General features: G+C 41.7%; 2 protein-coding genes and 1 pseudogene across 3 annotated transcripts; all 3 read right to left on the bottom strand.

Annotated features, from left to right (window-relative positions):
* Positions 1-1,826: 1,826 nt before the first annotated feature.
* On the bottom strand, positions 1,827-2,693 carry LOC123952565 (annotated as a pseudogene).
* Positions 2,694-4,004: 1,311 nt separating this feature from the next.
* On the bottom strand, positions 4,005-5,718 carry LOC123953153 (olfactory receptor 2S2-like). 2 transcript variants are annotated; one of them, XM_046023127.1, is made up of 2 exons: positions 4,783-5,718; positions 4,005-4,019 (listed from the first exon to the last, which is right to left on the bottom strand). In XM_046023127.1, exons 1-2 carry the CDS (start codon positions 5,716-5,718, stop codon positions 4,005-4,007), a joined length of 951 nt encoding a protein of 316 aa, XP_045879083.1. The 2 variants fall into 2 exon arrangements, with proteins under 2 accessions (XP_045879083.1, XP_045879082.1); XM_046023126.1 differs by lacking the exon at positions 4,005-4,019 and having other exon boundaries at positions 4,759-5,718.
* Positions 5,719-22,198: 16,480 nt separating this feature from the next.
* On the bottom strand, positions 22,199-23,158 carry LOC123953148 (olfactory receptor 13C7-like). Its single transcript, XM_046023120.1, has one exon. The coding sequence runs from the start codon at positions 23,156-23,158 to the stop codon at positions 22,199-22,201; it is 960 nt and encodes a 319-aa protein (XP_045879076.1).

Genomic DNA, 23,158 nt, shown 5'->3' with positions numbered 1-23,158 from the left:
TGGGTATTTACCCCAAAGATACAGATGTAGTGAAAAGAAGAGCCATCTGTACCCCACTGTTTATTGCAGCAATGGCTACGGTCACCAAACTGTGGAAAGAACCAAGATGCCCTTCAATGGACGAATGGATAAGGAAGATGTGGTCCATATACACAATGGAGTATTATGCCTCGATCAGAAAGGATGAATACCCAACTTTTGTAGCAACATGGATGGGACTGGAAGAAATTATGCTGAGCGAAATAACTCAAGCAGAGAGAGTCAAGTATCATATGGTCTCACTTATTTGTGGAGCATAGCAAATAACATGGAGGACATGGGGAGATGGAGAGGAGAGGGAATTGAGGGAAACTGGAAGGGGAGATGAACCATGAGAGACTATGGACTCTGAAAAACAACCAGAAGGTTTTGAAGGGGCAGGGGGATGGGAGGTTGAGGAACAAGGTGGTGGGTAATAGGGAGGGCACGTACTGCATGGAGCACTGGGTGTGATGCCAAAACATTAAACACTGTTATGCTGTAAATAAACAAATAAAAAAAAATTTTCAGAAGTATATATATATGTATATATATGTATATATGTATATACGTATGTATATACGTATGTATATACGTATGTATATATGTATATGTATATATGTATATACATATGTATATACGTATGTATATGTATATATACATACGTATTTATACATATATATGCTTGTGAAAATTTTAAGAGAAATATATAATATAATAAATTTATAATATATAATTATATAATATATAAATATATAATATAGTATAGTTATAATAAAATTAATATATATTTACATATATATTAAAGATTCTATTTATCTAAGAGAAAGAGACAGGGAGAGAGAGAAAACAAGTGGGGGAGGGCAGAAGGAGAGGGAAACGACTCCACACTGAGTAGCTGAGCAGAGTCTGACCTGGCTCCATCCAAGGACCCTGGGATCATGACCTGAGCCAAAGGCAGCTACTAACTGACTGAGGCACCCAAAAGCCCCTTACAAGCATATGAATACTTTTGTTATTTCAGTATCAATACAGTGAATTATATTCACATGATTCCCCTTCCTTCCATATCCTTCATAAGATGAGACCTTCAATGTATTGTAACTATACTTCTTTTTCTAAATTTCTCAGTTTAATTAAGTCATCTAGAATTGTAACTGGAGTTATACCATTGCTTTGTTGTCACTGTTTACCCTGATGCGTTTCCTAATAATTCCTTCATATATTTGTCTTTGCACATTTGGTATTGAGCGTTTATTAGACTTTATCAGTCTTCAGACATTTGACCATTCCCCACTGTGTCTTATATACCGTATCTGTCCCAGTCCTTCCATTATGTATTTTTAGCTGTTTTTTGGGGAAAACTTTATAAGTAAAATTTCTTTTTGAGAAAGGAATTATAGGGGTGTGTGCTCTCTGTGTTTGCATGTGACAACATTTCAACTCTCATATTGGTACAATGGTCAGGGTAGGAGAATTCCGGATTTGCAGCCCCCATGTACTAGAGCTATTTGAAAGTCAAAACTCGAAGTGTTATCTTTCCTGGACATCAAGTAGTTCAGTATGCACCTGAGAGATAGATAACTCTAAGGCTTGACCAATAGTATGTACTTTTGTCCAAGTGCTTCTAGAATGGGGCAGAAATATCCCATTAAATGTTTCCTGTTCACTTAAAGCCTTCTGTGTAATCAGATTTGCCTATGCACCTTTGATGAAATTGGCCCTTTATCTTATCCTCAGAGACCCTCCTGAGAGAAACTAGGGAATAGAGATCTATCAGGAACCACCGCCCCGCCCCCCGCCCACTATCACTGGATGACATGTTTGCATAGGACCAGGTTCTTCACAGAGGATTTCACGTCCTTGTTCCTGAGGCTGTATATGGTGGGGTTGAGCATAGGGGTCACCACCCCATAGAAGAGGGAGGTGAGCTTGTCTGAAATTCCTGCTTGTCTGCTCCTAGGGGGTCCTTGGATTTGGGCTTCCCATACATGAAGAGGATGGTCCCATAGAAGATGACAATGACTGTGAAGTGGGCAGAAAATGTGAAGAAGACCTTTTTCCTCCCCTCAGTTGATGGGATCCTCAGGATGGTAGCAATGATAAACACATTGGAGACAAAAATGAATAGAACTGGAATGCCCAGAAAGATCACACTGGGCACTGCCATATTGATTGCTTTGATGGAGATGTCAGGCCAACCTCAGAATAGCCAGGATCTCAGAGACAAAGTGGTTGATGACATTGTCCCCACGGAAGGGTAGTCGCATCCCTAAGGATATTTGCATGATGGCAGTCATGCTTCTAGCTGCCCAGGAGCCATGGGCACAAGGGCAGCCTTGCTCATGACCTCAGGGTATCTAAGGGGGATACGGATGGCCACATAGTAATCAAATGCCATCAAGCCCAGAAGCACATACTCTGCCCACCATGGCAAAAGAGAGAAGCATCTGCTTATCACAGGCTGAAAAGGAGATGGTTTTCCTGGGTCTTAGGAAGATGTCAAGAATCTGGGGGACTGAGAAGGTTGTGTAGCAGATGTCTAGGATTGAGGGTTTCTCCAGGAAGAAGGACATGAGCATGTGCTAGTAGGTGGTAGGCACAGTCACCATGATGATGACCCCATTGCCCAGCAGGATCACTACATACATCGAGAGAATGAGCACAAAGAACATTTGGCATAGGTGGAAATACTGGGTCTGTTGGCCAGAAGGGACTCAGGGACCAGAACTATTTTCATATACCAGAAGGAGGAGATTTGGAGCATCTTTTGGTGAGGCACTAAGCTGATTTAGGAGTGAAGGTAGACACTATTGGAAGGTAGAGTTAAGCATAATTCGAGGAAGAATTTGCTAGGACTAAGTGAAAAATCTAGAATCTGATGTATTGAATTGTCTGTCACTGGAGATGTCCAAGCAAATGTGCACTGCCTAGGGTCAGGGACATTGGAGAGGAACAGCATGCATCTTGTGCATAGGATTGAACAAGGAAACCTCCTGAATCCTCCTCTAACAATGATATTGCAAGGCTTCACTAAGTGTCAGAAGTTTGCTTAAATGGCTGCTAGATACCAATTGCGTATTTGCAATAGCAAGATTGTTTCCCTACCAGTACAAAGTAGAAGTTAGGAATAGGACTAACATAAGGATGTGAAATTTTATTAACCAAATAGGCATCCTTAGGCAATTCATTCTTTCTTGTTTTATGATTTTATTAATTTATTTCAGAGAGAGAGAGAGAGAACAGCAGGGGGAGCAGCAGGCAGAGGTACAGGGAGAAGCAGGCTCACCTGAGCAGGGAGCCCAACACATGCTCTATCCCAGGACTCTGGGATCCTGACCTGAGTTGAAGGTAGCTGCTTAACTGATGGAACCACCCAGGCACTCCCTTAGGCAATGCATTCCTAATAAACATATGAAAATGTAAATATCACTTGAAGTAAAACCTTCCAACTTCCAAGATCTAGTCTCAAAATTGGACTCACTTTCTAAATTCTCTTTAGAAAAAAGTCTGCCATATTCAAAGAACTTCATAAAACTTGCCATAAAAACGTGCTTCTATTCATCTGCTAACACCTCTGAATCTCTCATTTACCTTGTGTGTCTATTACTCTATATAGGGACGGTGTCTTACTCTGTTCCACATGGCACACAGCACTGGGCAGCATTCATGATACGACCAGTACTGGTATCTAATAGTTCCATTGTGCTTACCATTTACAAAACACTTGTTTATAATAAGTAATTCATGTGAAATCAAGTGGTTAGATGTTAAAATATGACAAAATAGACTGAAAATGGTTAGGCAACCAACCAAAGCTCATAGGTAAGAAAAACCTTCCCTATTTTTATCCTGCTGAGCTATGGAGGCTCAGGAAATGTTACTGAGTTTACATCTCTTGGACGTTCAATGTATACTGTAGCATATTAAAGACTTCATGAAGTCCTGAAACAAAGAAACATGTCAAATATTAGCCTCCAAAGTCTTCAAATATATTTAGCCTATGTCTATCTATCTGTCAATATCTCTATCATCTTTCTTTTTTCTAGAATGTGGGTTACCCTCCAACCAAATACCAGCTTTTCTAGTGGGAATTGTTGTAAGTGATGAGCATCAAATTCAAACTCTATACTCTTTCTTGCCATTAACTTCCTAAAGGTGTTTCATAATGTGAAGTGCATTGAGAAAAAATAGCCTCAATTTTCTCATAGCTAAGAAGAAATGGGGTGTTCCAGAATAGCTTGTTCCCACCCAAAAGGTCTCTAGGTGGAGAACTTGTCTTTGTCTCTTCTTATACTTCAGCCAAACTGAATCTATTTCAAAAATGTCCAAAATGAAAATTCCCACTTCTTCCTTGTTCCTGTGACTCTCCTGGGGAATCCAGGAGGGATGGCAACAGTGCTGGGAGTGCCCTCTCTCCTCTGTGCACTGACTGACTGTGTAGCTCAGACAAAGTGCAGGCCTTTAACCAAGCTCACTCTGATAGTTCCTCTCTCCTTGGTTTTATCATGTGTTCAGAATGTCTTTGTGTATTCAATTAGAGATCCATTGTGTTACATCTGTTAAAACTCAGCTCTATGGCTAAAACTCAGAAGATACACTCCAAAACATTAAACATTCTTTGAAAATGGACAGAAGGGCAAGAGAGGATTCTGGATTATATGACTTGTCTTTTGGAAGGCAGCTATAATGATCAGAGGTCCTTTATCCCATAGAGTGGTAGCACAGAGGAGCCCTCTGTCACTGGGTGAAACATTTCTGAGCCACCAGGTTCTTCACAGCAGCCTTCACGTCCTTGTTCCTGAGGCTGTAGATGATGGGGTTGAGCATGGGGGTTACCACCCCATAGAAAAGGGGGATGAGCTTGTCTGAAAGGTCTTCTTTGTCATTCCCTAGGGTATCCTTAGACTTGGGCTTTGTATACATGAAAAATAAGGTCCCATAGAAGATGACCACCACAGTGAAGTGGGCAGAACAGGTGGAGAAGGCCTTTCTCCTCCCCTCAGCTGAGGGGATCCTCAGGATGGTAGCAATGATGAACACATAGGAGACAAAAATGAACAGAACTGGGACCACCAGGAAGATCACGTTGGCCACCCCCATGCTGATCACATTGATGGAGATGTCAGCACAGGCCAACTTTAGGACAGCCAGTAGCTCACAGGCAAGGTGGTTAATGACGTTGTTTCCACAAAAAGGCAGCTGAATTGTCAGAGATGTGTGTACCACAGAAGCTGTACCACCAATAGCCCAGGAGCTGACAGCCATGGGGACATAAGCAGCCTTGCTCATGACCACAGGATACCTAAGGGGGTTACAGATGGCCACATAGCGATCAAATGCCATCATGCCCAGAAGCACACACTCTGTGGCTCCCATGGCAAAGGAGAGAAACATCTGCACGGCACAGGCTGAGAAGGAGATGGTTTTCCTGGGGGTCAGGAAGCTGTCAAGAATGAGGGGGACTGCAGAAGTTGTGTAGCAGATGTCCAGGAAGGAGAGGTTCCCCAGGAAGAAGTACATGGGTGTGTGTAGGCGAGAGTCAAGGATGGTCAACAGGATGAGGACCCCGTTGCCCAGCAGGATGACCAGGTACATCAGGAGGATGAGCACAAAGAATATTTTCTCCAGCTTTGGGTAGGCTGAGAGCCCCAGGATTATGAACCCTGCCACAGGGGAGGACAAATTGCCCTGTTCCATGTGCTATCCCTTCTGTCATCAGCCAAGGACAAATGCAGCAAAGGAGGCTTTCTTGAGAAACGTCTCAGGCATCTGGTACACCATCACTCTGTGCTACAGAACAGGACAACATATGTGCATAAGAGATAAATGACTGAAAGAGACAGTAGGTAGGATTGTGGTTAGCTCTTAGATGGGGGACGGTCAGGGCTGGAAGAGAGCTTACAAATATTGCACTGAGGTGCAGAGAGGGGAAGTGACTTGTCCCAGTCTTCTGAGCAAGGTGGTGATAGAGACAGTACCTGAGCCCAGCAGAGCTAATCCCCAGTCAAGGAGGTCTTTTCCTCTTCTTTTGATGAGCATGGGAAAATGCTGTAAATTATTTATATTTGATGTAAATGAATAGAAATTTCACTTAATCTGGGCTTTTCTAGATTCAGAGAGAGGAGAATCCCCAAGCTGACCCTATTCTTACAACTACCAAAATTTCAAGCCTCGTTATACATTGATTATATTTGGAAGAGCCTTTTTAAAAGTGCTAATCCCCACCCAGGCAGAATAAAGCCTAGGTAAAACTTCAACCATATGAGGGATCCTTCCTTAGTCTGCCCACCCTCAGCAACAGACTTGACTATTGTCAGAATTGGGATCTGCCTGTTCTAATACATATTAAAGGCAATATGTGGTGGAGGTTCCCTCACGAGAATTTATGAAGGCCACAGAAGGAGTAATTGGAGTGAGTGAACCCACACTATGGGATGACAGCCAGGCAGCTTACTGACCAGTTAACTCAGTTCTTAATAATCAGGCAGATTGTAAGTTATCAGACAGCAGGATGTACGGCATTAACATCTAATACATCTAATCCCAGTGCATTCGAATTCTTAGTCAGGGATGGCTAAGGAATGTTTTCTTCTTTTTCCCTTTTATGTTTATACTGTATTCTTGTGTAATATTCTGGCTCTCTGCCTCCATTCTTGGTTTCCCTGCAAGCAGCTAGCTTATGGGAAAACTTATATGCCTTTGGGTAGAGGATTTACAGACTCAGCTACAATTGCCAGACTCCGTATTCAGAATTCTCATTTGTAATATTTCTATAGGTTTTTCTTAATTGCAGTGGTGTGTACACACGTGTATGTGTGTGTGTCAATATGTGTGTGTAGATGTGCACAGAGGGTAGATGACGAGTGGTTAATATTAGTATCAATCGATTAATAATTAATCCAATATTAAATTAAATCAATAATCTATTAATCTATTAGATAATTAATAATAATATTATATTAATTAATATCAATGAACATCTATTTGAGACATTATCATTCAGGTGTCATAGGTAAGTACGCAAAACTCAGAGGAGCCAAATATTTGGTTCTTAAGATTGACCACCAGAGCCGGGGTTGGATCACAGGCCCCACATCTGGGTTCTTCCCACCAAATAGCTGCTACACTGTCTTGCACAGATGTTGGAGAGTCTGTCTCTGCAGTACCAGCTCTCTGTGCTCTCTGTCTGTCTCATTGTCCAACCTGCTCTTGATTTAGTCATGGTTGGAGTTTATGTGAGATACACTCAGACAGAGTGACTCCTGCCCTGCACTGACCCCAGACTTTGTCAGCCTTGGCACTAGTGACACTTGGGGCTGGAGAATTTTTTGTTGTGCGGGGCTGTCCTGTGCATCGGAGGATGTTTAGGACCATCCCTGACCTCTGCCCACCTGCTACCAATAGCACCTGCTCCTTGAGCTGTGACCACCAAACGTGTCTCCAGACACTGCCAAATGTTTCCGGGAGGAAAAGGAGGTACAATTTCTGTCCTGCAGAGGAGCATTGCTCTAAGCTCTAAGCCAGGAGAGGTCTCCCTCATGATACAACCATGGGTTTCATGGTATTTTCTGTGCAGGCTTAGGGCCCTTCCCCCATCCCTCAATTCAGCATGTGAGGGTGTTCCCGTCTGCTCATGCCGTCAGCCATCCAGAGTGGGTGCTCCGCCATGAACTTCTGCCCCAACTTATCTCCCATGCCTCCCAGTGGCTCTCCCAGCCCCTTTCTTTTCCCAGAAAAGACAAAAAAAACACTACAGTCCTTGCCACAAGCAGGATTCAATAGTGATAAAGATATGCTGTGGCTGGAGAGGCCAAGGAGAGTGGCTTCTGTTAGAGAAGCCATCCTGTCCATTCCCGTGAGCCAGAGCTGTGCACACAGAAGCTTTTTCCCATGAGCAGTGTGCTGTGGGCATGAGTGATGCACAGATTTCACCCAAGTGAGAGCTTCCATCCTGGAAGTTCTTAGTGCCTGTCATGTCAAAGTTGCTGAACAAATGGTAGTTCAATTGAAATGAACGGAATCACTAGGAGGATCTTGCACACTGAACTCAGAGCTATGGGACCTGTCCCTGACTGGGACATAGATATTCCATGTAACTTGAACAAGTTCCAGGCCTCGATTTTCCTGTGTGGCATCACAAAAATGTTCCCAGGTCATCCCAACTCTGTCATGGAGTGCCCAGTACTGTCCTCACCAGGCAGGGAGCAGTCTTGGATAAAGGTTACAGCCCTTCCTTTGGCTTAGTGTGTGTGTGTGTGTGTGTGTGTGTGTGTGTGTGTGTGTGTGTATGCGAGTGTGTGAGTGAAGAGGTGATCTGAATGCTTGTTTTCCCATCAAGATATGGCCAGCAGGAAATAGTGCCATGTCAGGATTTGAAGGAGACTCAGTATGGTGGGAAACAGAGAGCTGTGACACCTATAGCCCCAGGTGGACTGGAGTCAGCCTGTGAGAGTAGGAAAGGAAGGGAAACTCTTACCTTTGTGGCTGCATCCTACAGGTGTGACACCTGGGTCTGGTTACTACTCATCTCTGGACCTATCGGGCATCTGAGAAAAGAAAGGGAACAGAGGCTCCTGGGTGACACAGTTGGATAAGCAGCTACCTTCAATTCAGGTCATGGTCTCGGGATCCTGGGATCAAGTCCCACATTGGGTTCCCTACTTGGTGGGGAATCAGCTTGTCTCCCTCTCCCACTTCCCCTCTCCACCACTCATTCTCTCTCTCTCAAATCAGTAAATAAAATATTAAAAAAGAAAAGAAAAGAAGGGAACACAATGCTGTCCAGAACTCCATGCATTATTAAACAGCTTTTCTGGAGAATAGTTTGCACAGAAGAACAGAAACGTAAAAAACCCATATAACTCAGCAATTCCACCTCTGGGAAAAAATTCTAAAGGAATAATGAGAATGGAGGGCCAGTGTCTCTCAATAAAGACATTCATCACAGCCATATTGTGAATGAATACAGGAAACAAAATAACTGTCTACCAATAAATACCAAATGGTGCACTTCATATAATGGAATATTAGACAAAGTTATATTTATAATTTTTACACAGCTGCATCATTACACTTCAGTAATAAATGAGAGAATACAAAATTGTACACACTGGTTTGATATCAATCAGGTAAGCAATATATTTGATTAAGAGTGACTAAAAAGAGGGGTGCCTGGGTGGCTCAGTGGGTTAAAGCCTCTGCCTTTGGCTCAGGTCATCATCCCGGGATTCTGGGATGTCCTGGGATGGAGCCCCTCATGAGTCTCCCTACTCAGCAGGGAGCCTGCTTCCCCTTCTCTCTCTGCCTGCTTGTGATCTCTGTCAAATAAATAAATAAAATCTTTTTAAAAAATTGTTTAAAAAAGTGACTGAAAAGAACTTATAGCAAAATCAATAGGGATTCCTCTTTGTACCTCTTCGATGTTACCAGATTTTCTTTTTTTTTTTTTTTAACTTTTTAATTATTTTGGGAGAGAGAGCTGTTGTGGGAGCCGGTTGGGGAATGAAAGGCAGGTGGGTTTCAAGCAGACGCCTTACTGAGCTCAGAACCCGAAGCAGGCTCAGTCACACAACCATGAGATCATGAGCTAAGCTAATATCAATATCAGGAAGCTTAACCACTGCAGTCACAGGTGCCCCAATATTATCAAATTTTCTAATACAATGTGTGGAAATTTGTATTCAGGGAAAACCATTCTCATTATGATAATGTTCCTCACTCACATTTTGCTTTCCAAAGCCTTGGTTCCTGCCCTGCCACCACCTCTAACTATGGTTTGGAGCAGAAGATAGTGTTTCTGACCTGTGGTCACAATGTCAAGAGTAACCTTATGTTGCATCTAAATGTCTAGGTCACTTACCTCACTATGGCTCATCATGTGGCCATTTTATCATCTTGCATTGTCACGGGATGAAAGGGAGTCCAGTATAATAAGATACTGTGAGGGAGAGACCACATTCATATAACTTTATTATGGGATGTTGTTATAATTATTGTATGTTATTATTGGTTATTGTTAACCTCTCACTGTGTCAGATTTGTAAATTAAACTGTATCATAGGTTTATGTATGTAGGAAGAGAAGGGATACATAGAGTTCAGTACTAACTGTGGTTTGAGGCATCCACTGGGGGTCTTGGGAGGTATCCCCATGAATAAGGGGTAGAAAGAAAGTGAGGAGAACAGAACTAGCCACAGACTGGGCATCACAGACAGGATGGGTCCCAGCTTGCCTGTCTGCTCACCCTCTGACCCCATGAAAGGCTCAGTCTTCTGGGAAATCTCAGCAGGATGGGTGGAAATCAGGCTGCCTTCTTCCCAGGACTCTGGGCTCCTCCCAGAGAGGATGGAACAGCAGTGTCAGGGCAGGGCTTGGTCAGTGGTGAGCTCTGCAGAGCAGGAGGGACTGCCTGGGCTTAGCCTCAGCTGTTCCTCCCTGCTCCAGCATCAGCTGCTCCCAGCTGGTTGCAGCTGGAAGGTACTTGGAGCAGAGGCAGGGGGAGGAGGAAAGTCCATCTTCAGTAAATTCTCTGCAAAAGTCATGGCCACCAAGCTTGTCCCTACCACAGCTAGTGCTCCCCACCTGCATCCTGCTTGTAGCCATTTCTCGAGTCTCCTGATCCCAGAGTCAATTCTCAGCATCTCACTGTGCCCTGGGCTAGACCCTGGATGCCAGAGAAGGACCCCAGACACTCCCATGCTGGGCTTCTTTCACCTCTGAGACCCTGTGTCTTCTTTTTCCCCATACAGCCCTTTGGAAACTTTAGCCTCTGGTGGGGTTTCTCTCACATCCTTCCTCCTAGATGTGCAGGCTAACCGGGTGTCTCAGCTACAGACTCTTCATGGAGAGGACCTGTCATCCTGGTCTGAAGCCCAGAAATCCCACAGGCACATCTTCTCCAGCAGTGAAAGGAGTCCTCAAGAAGCAGCTGTGAACTCCTACAGGGACCCTGTTAGTCCCAGAAGCAATTTAAAGTTTGGAATGTCAAATGTACACAGGCTACAGGCCCTATACATACCTGGAGTCTCCAGGGGCTATCTCCCTGTCCCAATTATAGATAACGACTGGGACACGGTCACCTGGAGATGGAGAAGAGTGTATAGCAGATGCTGGTTTCTTCCTGAGCTTTCCCTGGGCTCCTAGAGAAGCCAGTGCTCAATTCAGGCCCAGAGTTATGTTATCCCCCTGCTGAGTCCTTGACATCCAGAATGGGGAGGCAGGACACATGTCTCACAACAGCAGCGGCAGAACTGGCTACACTGAGTGAGGTGTTCCCATGTGCCAGACACTGTGACAGACACTTCACAAACCTTCATTTCAACATTTCCTCCACTTCCTCACCAGCACATGTTACTTCTTGCCATATTGATTCTCGGCATTCTGACTTGTGTGAGGTGGTATCTCACTGTTGGTTTAATTTGCATTTCCCTGATGATAGTAATGTTGAGCATCATTTCATGTTTCATTTAGCCCTCTGTAGGTCATCTTTGGAAACATATCTATTCAGATCCTCTGCCCATTTTTTTCAGATTATTTTCTTGGTCTTGAGTTGTATTTTATATATATATATTTTGGGTAGTATCCAAATATATTGTTTGCAAGTATCTTCTCCCATTGAGAAGGTTGCCTTTTCACTTAGCTGATGATTTCCTTCACTGTGCAAAAGCTTTTTAGTTCGATAAAGTCCAAGAGGGTTTTTTTGCCTTTGTTTTCCTTTTCTGAGGAAGCATATCCTGAAAAATGTTGTTGCAAGAGATTGTTGTGCAAGAATGTGTGCAAGAGATTGTTGTTGCCTAGGTTTTCCTTTAGGAGTTTTATGGTCAGGTCTTGTCATTAATCAATTTTTATTTCACATTTGTATGATATAAGAAAATAGTACAGTTTCATTCTTTTGCATGTAGTTCTCCAGTTTTCTCAACAGCATTTATTGAAGAGACTGTCTTTTCCCCATTTTGTGTTTTTGTGTCCTTTGTTGTAGATTAATTGATGAGATCAGCACCAGTTCATTTCTGGGTGTGTTATGCTATTCCTCCGATCACTGTGTCTATTTTTGTATCAGCATCAAACTCTTTTTATTACTATAGCTTTGTAGTATAGCTTGAAATGTGGTATTATGCCCCTAGTTTCTTATTCCAGGGAATAGACTTTAAAAGGTTAAAAAATTTACCAAAGACCACATCTTCTGTGAATGGCAGAGCTGGATTTCAGTCTCAATACATCTGATTCTGTTTATCACCATTGATTTTGTCCTCGTTCTTGACCTCATCATCATGATTGTCACCCCATTAGTAGGTTTTACGTGTACCTGAAAGAAAATTTAAAAAGTATAGAAGGACATAGAATCAGAATTATGCCTTTTTCTTGTCACCTAGTTAAGTACCCTTGAGGCAACCAATGTTAGCAATGTCCTAATGGTTTTTTCTCCCAGAGATATTCTATGCATATTGTTCAGTTAGAAAAGCAAGATAGTAAGACAAATTTTGCACAACAATGCACTGCTTTAATACCTTGATTTTCTTTTTTTCAAATAAATTTTAGAATTAGTTTGTCTGTATTTCTTTTAATTTTTATTTAAGATTTTATTTATTTTTTTATTTATTTATTTTCAGCATAACAGTATTCATTGTTTTTGCAGCACACCCAGTGCTCCATGCAATACGTGCCTTCTCTATTACCCACCACCTGGTTCCCCAACCTCCCACCCCAAGCCCCTTCAAAATCCTCAGGTTGGTTTTCAGAGTCCATAGTCTCTAATGGTTCATCTCCCCTTCCAATTTCCCTCAACTCCCTTCTCCTCTCCATCTCCCCATGTCTCCATGTTCTTTGTTATGCTCCACAAATAAGTGAAACCATATGATACTTGACTCTCTCTGCTTGACTTATTTCACTCAGCACAATCTCTTCCAATCCCGTCCATGTTGCTACAAAAGTTGGGTATTCATCCTTTCTGATGGAGGCATAATACTCCATAGTGTATATGGACCACATCTTCCTTATCCATTCGTCCATTGAAGGGCATCTTGGCTCTTTCCACAGTTTGGTGACCATGGCCATTGCTGCTATAAACATTGGGGTACAGATGGCTCTTCTTTTTACTACATCTGTATCTTTGGGGTAAATAACCAGCAGTGCAATTGCAGGGTCATAGGGAAGCTCTATTTTTAATTTCTTGAGGAATCTCCACACTGTTCCAATTTGCACCAATTTGCATCCCCACCAACAGTGTAAGAGGGTTCCCCTTTCTCCACAACCTCTCCAACACATGGTGTTTCCTGTCTTGCTAATTTTGGCTTTTCTAACTGGTGTAAGGTGATATCTCAATGTGGTTTTAATTTGAATCTCCCTGATGGTTAGTGATGATGAGCATTTTTTCATGTGTCTGATAGCCATTTGTATGTCTTTATTGGAGAAGTGTCTGTTCATGTCTTCTGCCCATTTTTTTATATGATTATCTGTTTTGTGTGTGTTGAGTTTGAGGAGTTCTTTATAGATCCTGGATATCAACCTTTTGTCTGTACTGTCATTTGCAAATATCTTCTCCCATTCTGTGGGTTGCCTTTTTGTTTTGTTGACTGTTTCCTTTGCTGTGCAGAAGCTTTTGATCTTGAAGAAGTCCCAAAAGTTCATTTTTGCTTTTGTTTCCTTTGCCTTTGGAGACATATCTTGAAAGATTTTATTTATTTATTTCAGAGAGAGAGAGAGAGAGAACATGAGAAGGAGGAGGGTCAGAGGGAGAAGCACACTCCCTGTCGAGCAGGGAGCCCAATGCGGGACTCGATCCTGGTACTCTGGGACCATGACCTGAGCCAAAGGCAGTCGCCCAACCAAATGAGCCACCCAGGTGCCCAATACCTTGATTTTTCTCACTGAACAACATACCTTGGGTGTATCTGGAAAAAAAATGTGTAATACTGCCTCTTTCTTTGAAATCTCTGAATTTATTCCATTGTAAGAATGTACCATCATTTAATTAACCAGTCAAATTTTTTTTTAGATTTTATTTATTTATTTGACAGAGAGAGAGGTCACAAGTAGGCAGAGAGGCAGGCAGAGAGAGAGGAGGAAGCAGGCTCCCCGCGGAGCAGAGAGCCCGATGCAGGGCTCGATCCCAGGACCCTGAGATCATGACCTAGCCGAAGGCAGCGACTTAATCCACTGAGCCACCCAGGCGCCCCAACCAGTCAAATATTAATGGATATTTAGATCTTCTAACTTTTCCAACCTTATTCCGTTATAATCAATGGTACAACATGTGGTAAAAATGTACCTGTTTATACACATTTGTAATTTTGAGAAATATTGCCAAATTTAGACATTCCTATATCAGCGTATAAGCATAGGTGTTTTCCACACTGATAACATACTATTTTAGTCTCTCAAGAGCTCTTTTTGGTATTTTTCAATCTGAAAGATGAGAGATGGCATCACATTGTAGTATTTAATACTTTAGGAATTTAAAATAATTTAAAATGTGGAAATAGCACACATATGTAAATGCATGTGAAAGCTCATTAAACACATATTGTTAATTTAAAGACTAATTAAGTAATAATCTTCTAATTTAAAGGCTAAAACACTACTAATACCTTGAAAGCTCCCTAGCTACTTCCTCATCCATCCTTTCCTTCTCTTCCCAGAGATAACCACATTCCTGATTTAATTTGTTTTCCTGAATTTTATTACTTTGTACACATTCTTAAACACTAAAGTTTAGGCTTTCATCTTTCTAAACTCAATATACATGGTGCCTGGGAAGCTCACTCAGTTGTCTCTATGGCTTAGGGCTCCTTGGGTGATCCCCGGGTCCTGGGATCCAGGGACTTGTTGGGCTCCTTGCTTGGTGGGAGTCTGCTTCTCCCTCTCTCTCTTCTCTCCCCACCCTCTCTCTCCCTCTTTCCTTCTCCCTCTCCCTCTCTCTCTCTCTCTCTCAGATAAAGAAAAAATTTAAACTCAATGTAAATTGAACCCTTATAGGTATTCTTTTTAATTTGTTTCTTCAGACAATATTGTTTGTGAGGTTTACTCATGTTTATGAGTATAGCTAAATTCATTAATTTGTATTGATAAATTCCATTATATGAATATAACACAGCTTATTTATACATTCTACTTTGATGGATCATTGGGTTGCCTCCTAGTTGAATGCTGCTATAAATATTTTACACATTTCTCCTTGGTACACGTATTTTCAATTGTCCTGTTTGCATTTATGACCCATCCTCTCTCCAGTGATGTGTAATATATCACGTGTGTTATATATCAAATCTCCAAACATGCCTGTGCCCATTTCTGGGATCTCTATTCTTTTTCATTCATTTATTTGTCTGTTCATGTATCAATGCTAAGCTGCTCTAATCACTATTGTTTTATAGTATACTTTGATATCTTGTAGGGTAAATCCTTTTATCCTACTCCAGTACATCTTCAAATGTGTCATGGCAGTTTTTAGTCCTTTGTTCTGTAAAATTATGGAACCAACTTCTTAAATTGTATAATTGTTATTTTGGAGATTTAAAAATTGATATTACATTGAATCTATACGTCAGTTAGTGGAGAACTAATATCTCCATAACAAATTTTCTGACCCATGAATGGGAATTTTTCTCTATTTTACTATCATTCAAAACATGTTATAATTAAAAATTTTATGCGTGAAGGTCATGGAGATCTTTTGCCAGATTTACCCCGTATGATGATATTTATATTTTAAGACAAATGTATTAAGATTTTATATTTAAATATATAAATATGCATACTTATATTTAAATATATAAATATATATGCTTATGTTTCTTGGTATTTTAAAAATATTTCATAACCTGTTGCTGGAATATAAAAATACAATAGATTTTTTTGTACATTGATTTAGTGTTGAGGAACACTCTTTTAAATATTTACACCTCTAAGTTATTTTAGATTTTGTTTGTAGTGGGCAATAATAACACCAGTAAACAATGACAGCTTTCACCTTCCTTCAAAATTGATAGACTTTTCTCTTTTCTTGCCCTACTGCACTGGCTGGGACCTCCAGTTTAACGCTGAAAGTTTTTTTTGTTTTGTTTTGTTTTGTTTTAATCATGAATGGGTGTTGTTTTTTTCAAATGCTTTTCCTGCTTCACTTGATACACTCACATAGTTTTCCTTACTTAGCCTCTTAATATGATAGATTGCATTGACAGATCTTCGACTATTGAAACAGCCTGTCATTCTTGGGTGAAGGAGACCCTCCTTGCTGCTAGAGAGCAGGAGATTCAGCTCACCACTAGGGCTCTGCTGATTCCATCCTGGCTGGCAAGGGCAGGGGTACATTTTTACTATTTCCAGGTCCTCAGCTGACATCATGGGAAGAGTGACCTCACTGCAATAGGCACAAGTCCCAACTCTCCTTTACACCCTCTCTGATACCACCCAGGGGGGACCAAGAAGGGACACCTCATTACACACGGTAGAGGATGAAAATCCAGGCTTCCAACATGGTCTCCACCAACACCTGCAGTGGGGATTTGTTACTGTCCAGTGGAGACAAAAGTCCCACTGCTCTGCTCAGCCTCCTCTGATGCCACATTAGATTTAGGATTTTTTGCATCAGTGTTCATAGACAGTATATGCCTGAAGAGAGTTTATTGCTTTTTTTGTTGTTGTTTCAAAAAGAGCCAGGGATTTGACCAAGACTGGTTCGCACTTTCTTGTATGTCAACTGAGAATGATCTACTATGTAAGATAAATGTAGGATTGCAGATGGAAAATGCAGTGGTCAGCAGGAGAGGGAGACTAGACAAAGATTATTTTACTTTGGGCTTTGTTATTGTCAGGATTCCCTAGGCTTCTAGCTAGAGAACTTACTCCAACCAGCTTATTCTCACAATGAACTGTAATGTTCATGCAACTGAGAAGTTCAAAGGCAGATTCAGTCCCAGGCCCAGCCGGATTTAGGGACTTGGCGTGTCATTAGGACCTTGAGTCCCTTCATCTGTTTCTTATCTCTATTTGTCATTTCCTGGCTATATTTTACACTCTAGTGGACAGACTTCCTCGCATGGGAGGGAAGAGAGTTGTCAGCAGCCTGATTCAGTTTCTTCTATTGGAGTCTCCAGATGCGAACTGAGCCCTGGCCAACACCTTGACTGCAGCGTTGTGCAGGACTTAGTTGAACTCTTGACTTACAGAAACTGCAAGATTATAAGTGTGTGCTGTTTGAAGCTCATAAGTTGGTGGTGATCTGCTAGGCAGCATAGAAAACTAATATGGGACCTTTTCTCTGATTGCTCCAATTACAAATGTCCTAGGGAATGGCTCCGCTTAGTTTGACTTAGGTTACATGCCTTCCATTAGACTGATTGCTATGCCAAGAGTTGGTGTACTATGATTGGTAGCTGCATTAAGTGACATATGAGTGAGAGAGAGCAGTTTTGCCCCCAAAACAATAGGTGTACTGTGCAGGATACAGCTGACTTCTGTGATGGCATTCTTAGGGAGTCCAGTTGTGACTTTTGACTACTTATCGCAGACGTTGCAAATTGGCAACCTCTAGCCAAATCTGACTATGGAACAAATTTTTGTTTGGCCCTTATAATACTTATCTTGATACCAGAGGTAAACATGGAACCTGCAGCTGGGACAGATGCTCTGTATCCCTTCCCCTACTCCTGCATCCCTTCCTGGCAGCAGCTGACTGGGATCCAGGAGGGTTATCTCCTGGAAGAGGCAGTCAGCTCCTGCTTCACACCTGGTCCTTTTCTACAGTCCAGCATCTGAAATGCTCCCATTTCACCTATTTAGGTGATTACATTCTTGACTTTCTGTCTGAGACCATCTGGGATGTTTGATTTGGTCATGCCAGTAAACAGGTTGCACTTGAAGGTTTTAGGTGTGATCCTAACCTGAGATAAATGGTTATGAGTTGTAGTGAGGTGGAAAGTAATCAGCACATAAGCAGAGCTGTGAAAGCCTCCATTTGTCAGTGGTCTGTTCTAGACTCTTTGGTTACCTCCAAAAGCATGGACTGAGTTGAAGGCTGGTTTTCTTTGCTTCTGATACCTTTTAGATCAGGGAGCGTTCATGTTTGCCTCAGGGCTTAGAACTTCCCTCCCAACTAATAGTTGGGGCTGCTCTAAGGATGGGAAAGTGGGTGGAGAATGGCTCTTCCCACCTGCTGGCAAGAGGGAGAAGGGCTTTGAATGAGGGCACTTGGAGGATAGTTAAATGTCCTGAGGCTTACTTTCTGGACTTTTGCTTCTTCAAAATGAAAATATCTTGTGACTTCTCCTGTTAAAATATGGTCATTGTAAATATATGATATTCACATAGGCCTCTCATACTTCTTATATATTTTCCATAGGTATGGTAAAATTTTTCTACCTGCAGTGAATTATATACAACCCCTCTTGTGCACTGTCTTATTATTTCCTGTAGTTTTAACATCTGAGTAAAATTTTCATTAGTAAAACAACATTTGTTGTTTTTCCTTCTTTCCAATATTTATGTTCCTTGTTTTCCTCATCTCATCTAATTATCTAGATTGCAAAGTGATGTAGACATTGAAAGCTGGTGACCTCATCCAAGTCGTAGACATGCTGCTTGCTGATGTTCTGATACTTCCTTTCATGTTAGGGGTAGTTTCCTCTAATGAAGTGTGCTACTTTCAAAAAGTCAGAAATCAATGTTAAGTTTTATCAAGTGACTTCTCAACATCTGTTGATGAGCTCACTTTTTCCTCTTGAATCTATTAATAAAATGGTTGCAATAGATCTCCTAATCTATCCTAATGTTAGAAACCTTGAAGCCCCCTTACAAAACTGGATACTATGTACCATGTATTTTTTTTCAGTATTTAAATTTATTTATTTTTTCAGCGTAACAGTGTTCATTGTTTTTGCACAACACCCAGTGCTCCATGTAATACGTGCCCTCCCTATGTACCATGTATTTTTTAAAAAGATTTTATTTCTTTATTTGACAGAGAGAGAGAGATCACAAGTAGGCAGAGAAGCAAGCAGAGGGGGAGGGGGAAGCAGGCTCCCTGCTGAGCAGAGAGCCTTATGCAGGGCTTGATCCCAGGACTCTGAGATCATGACCTGAGCTGAAGGCAGAGGCTTAACCCACTGAGCCACCCAGATGCCCTATGTACCATGTATTTAATATGCAATGACTTAAATCTATTCAGGTTCAGTGTATGACTTTTTCACTTGATCAAGTTTCTTTGCTCATTCATCGTCCTCTTATTCTTTCAAACGTCTTCATGTTAATACTTGTCTACTGGTATTTCTCTTAAGATTTCCACAAGCATGTATTTTTTTCAAGATTTCATTTATCTGAGAGAGAAAGAATGAGAGAGAGAGGACAAGCAGAGGTGGGGCAGAGGGAAGAGCAAACTCTGTGTTGAGCTGTTGAGTGGGGAGCCAAAAACTTGGCTCCATCTCAGGACCATGGGATCATGACCTGAGCCAAAGGCATCTGCTAACTGACTGAGCCACCCAGTCACCTTTTTAAACAAGCATATTAATACTTTTTTTATTTCAGTATCAACGCATTATACTCATATATTATACTTGTAAGATTCCCTTTCCTGCCACATCCTTCATAAGATGAGATTTTCAATGGGATATAACTATACACCTTTTTCTAAATTTCTGAGCTTAATAAATTCATCTAGAATTGTACCTAGAGTTACATCATTGCTTTGTTGTCACTGTTTACCTTGATGCACTTCCTAATAATTTCTTCATATATTTGTCTTTGCACATTTGGTATCAAGTGTTCATTAGACTTTATCAGTCTTCAGACATTTGACCATTCTCCACTGTGTCTTACATACCATATCTGTCCCAGTCCTTCCATTATTTATTTATAACTATTTGTTGGGAGAACATTATAAACAAAATTTCTTTTTGAGAAGGGGATTATAGGGGTGTGTGTTGTCTGGGTTTGCACATGCCAACAATGTCTTTTCAAGTGTCATATTGGTGCAATTGTCAGGGTGTGTAGAATTCGGATTCTCAGCCCCTTTCCCTCAGCACTCTGTCAGTCTTGTTCCACTGGCATCTACATTTAGGGTGGCAGGGAAGCAGGCCAGCGGCAGCCAGATTCTTGATCCTTGTTGGGAAGTATGGTTTTAAGCTGTGGAAAAGTCTATAGAATTCTTTTGGCATATAAGAGAATCACAACTTATCCTTGGATCGACTGTACATAAGTTGGTCTTTTGCTACAATTCTTACCTGGTGATTGATGAACATTTTATGAATAATTATACAGAATTTCTGTTCAGTGAAATGTTTTTCTCCTCCTTTATTATTTGTCTGTCATCTGTTCTGTTTTCTCCTCCTGAATTACATAATGGATCCCTGTGGTCTACCTTTTATGTCTCTCACCTGTTCTTGAATAACCAACTGCTCTCTCTCTTCTTTTTTCCCTCTCAGACTTGGAGAGAAACATAAGTTCTTTTTTATTTAAAAATTCATTTTTAAGCATTGTTTTATCTACTTTTAAATGCTTTCTACATGAAGCACTGGGTGGTGCATAAAAATGAATCTTGGAACACTGAAAAAATAAAATAAAATTTAAAGAAAATATAAAGTATAAAACAAAAAAAATACTTTCTACTGGGTTTTATTTGATCAACAATGTCAGTTCTGTCCCATAAGAAAAATTTTTATCTCCTAGTCACCTTTTCTCCTCCTAGCTTCTCTTTCATAGACTGCTTTTGCTTTATTGATGAGATAGCCTCCAGAATTCCACACAGGATACCATTGAGGTTTTTCTTTAGTGTCTCACCATCTTTCTGCAATCACTTTTTTCCAGGAAAGACTGTTTTGATGATTAGTTTATTTCCTCCCTATTGGTTTAAAAGTCCATGTCAGCTCTTGGAGGCTTTCTATTCCACTCATTCTTTTAACTGGACTTCTAGATTGCTCACTACTGGGAAATGGCTTGGAATTCCTCACCAGTCATGGGGATGATTCTTAGATGTCTGCTGCTGAACATCACCTTCCTCTCCCTCTGACTGCCATGTAGGGTTGGGTATTCTTGGGCAGAAAAGCAATTGATGGTCACCAGTTGGCTGCATGCATGGTCAAGCCAGGTCAGGAAGTTAAAAGAATTCATTTGATTCTCCTAAATACATCTCGGTTTCCACATCACTCTGATGAGCTCTGGGAGACCTCAGCTATCCAGGGACAGAAGCAAGGGGTGAATAACATCTTCAACAAGGGGAAAGGAAAAAGGCCTGGGCCCTTGACCCTTACATCAGTTTTGCCACCACCTACGTACTCTCTTCTGTGCTCCCAAGGTGTGAATGGTTTTCTGGTGGGGACCATGACTGAGGACAAGAAAAGAGGTCAATTTTGGAGATGCAGGAAGAGAACAATTCAAGAAACAGTTTTAGGAATTAATATGAAAATAGGGAGAAAGAAACAATGAGCACAGAGATAAAATATTACTCTTGTTTAATATGGAATAGGATATGTTGAAAGGTATATGAATCAAGGACCCATCCAAACATGTTCAAAGAAAGAGGCCAGGGAGCGATTGAATTACAGATATATGCCTAGAGCTTTTTGTAAGTTAAAAATAAAACTTGAACAGGTGGTGGGTAATAGGGAGGGCACGTTTTGCATGGAGCACTGGGTGTTGTGCAAAAACAATGAATACTGTTATGCTGAAAAAAATAAATAAAATGGGAAAAAAATAAAATAAAAAAAAATAAAATAAAACTTGAAGGGTACCTGGATGGCTCAGTGGGTTAGAGCCTCTACTTTTGGCTCAGGTCATGATCCCAGGATCCTGGGATCGAGCCCTTCATCGGGCTTTCTGCTCAGCAGGGGACCTGCTTCCCCGCCCCCACCCACCGCCTGCCTCTCTGCCTACTTGTGATCTCTGTCAAATAAATAAACAAAATCTTTTAAAAAAACTTGAAGAGTTATTTTTCCTGTACATCAATTCATTCAGTATGCATCCCAAAGATAGATGACTATAAGGTTTGAGCAATGTGGTATATACTTCTGTGGAAGTGCTTCTAGAATGGGACAGAAACATCCCACTAAATGCTTCCTATTCACACAAAGTGTTCTGTGTAATCAGATTTGCCTATGCATCTTTGATGAAATTGGCCTGTTAACTTATCCTCTGAGCCCCTCAGGTGAGAGAAACTAGGGAATAGAGATCTATCAGGACCCCTCTACCATCACTGGATGACGTGTTTGCGTAGGACCAGATTCTTCACAGCGGCCTTCACGTCCTTATTCCTGAGGCTGTAGATGATGGGGTTGAGCATAGGGGTCACCACCCCATAGAAGAGGGAGGTGAGCTTGTCTGAAATATCCTGCTTGTCTGCCCCTAAGGGATCCTTGGATTTGGGCTTCCCATACATGAAGAGGATGGTCCCATAGAAGATGACCACAACTGTGAAGTGGGCAGAACAGGTGGAGAAGGCCTTTTTCCTCCCCTCAGTTGATGGGATCCTCAGGATGGTAGCAATGATAAACACATAGGAGACAAAAATGAACAGAACTGGAATGCCCAGAAAGATCACATTGGCCACTGTCATACTGATCACATTGATGGAGATGTCAGCACAGGCCAACTTCAGGACAGCCAGGATCTCACAGGTAAAATGGTTGATGACATTGTCCCCACAGAAGGGCAGTTGCATCACTAAGGATGTTTGCACCATGGCAGTCATGCTTCCAGCTGTCCAGCAGCCAACAGCCATGGGCACATAGGCAGCCTTGCTCATGACCACGGGGTACCTGAGGGGGTTACAGATGGCCACATAGCGATCAAATGCCATCATGCCCAAAAGCACACACTCTGTGGCTCCCATGGCAAAGGAGAGAAACATCTGCACGACACAGGCTGAGAAGGAGATGGTTTTCCTGGGGGTCAGGAAGCTGTCAAGAATGAGGGGGACTGAGGAGGTCGTGTAGCAGATGTCCAGAAAGGAGAGATTCCCCAGGAAGAAGTACATGGGCATGTGCAGGCGGGAGTCAAGGGCAGTCACCAGGATGAGGATCCCATTGCCCAGCAGGATGACCAGATACATCAGGAGGATGAGCACAAAGAACATTTTCTCCAGCTTGGGGTGGGCTGAGAGCCCCAGGAGGATAAACTCCACCACAGGAGATGTCCAATTGGACCTCTCCAT

Source organism: Meles meles, chromosome 11 (genome assembly GCF_922984935.1).
Source record: "Meles meles chromosome 11, mMelMel3.1 paternal haplotype, whole genome shotgun sequence".
NCBI lineage: Eukaryota > Metazoa > Chordata > Mammalia > Carnivora > Mustelidae > Meles > Meles meles.
Note: the sequence above shows the minus strand (reverse complement) of the source record. Positions and strands in the feature narration are given on the sequence as shown.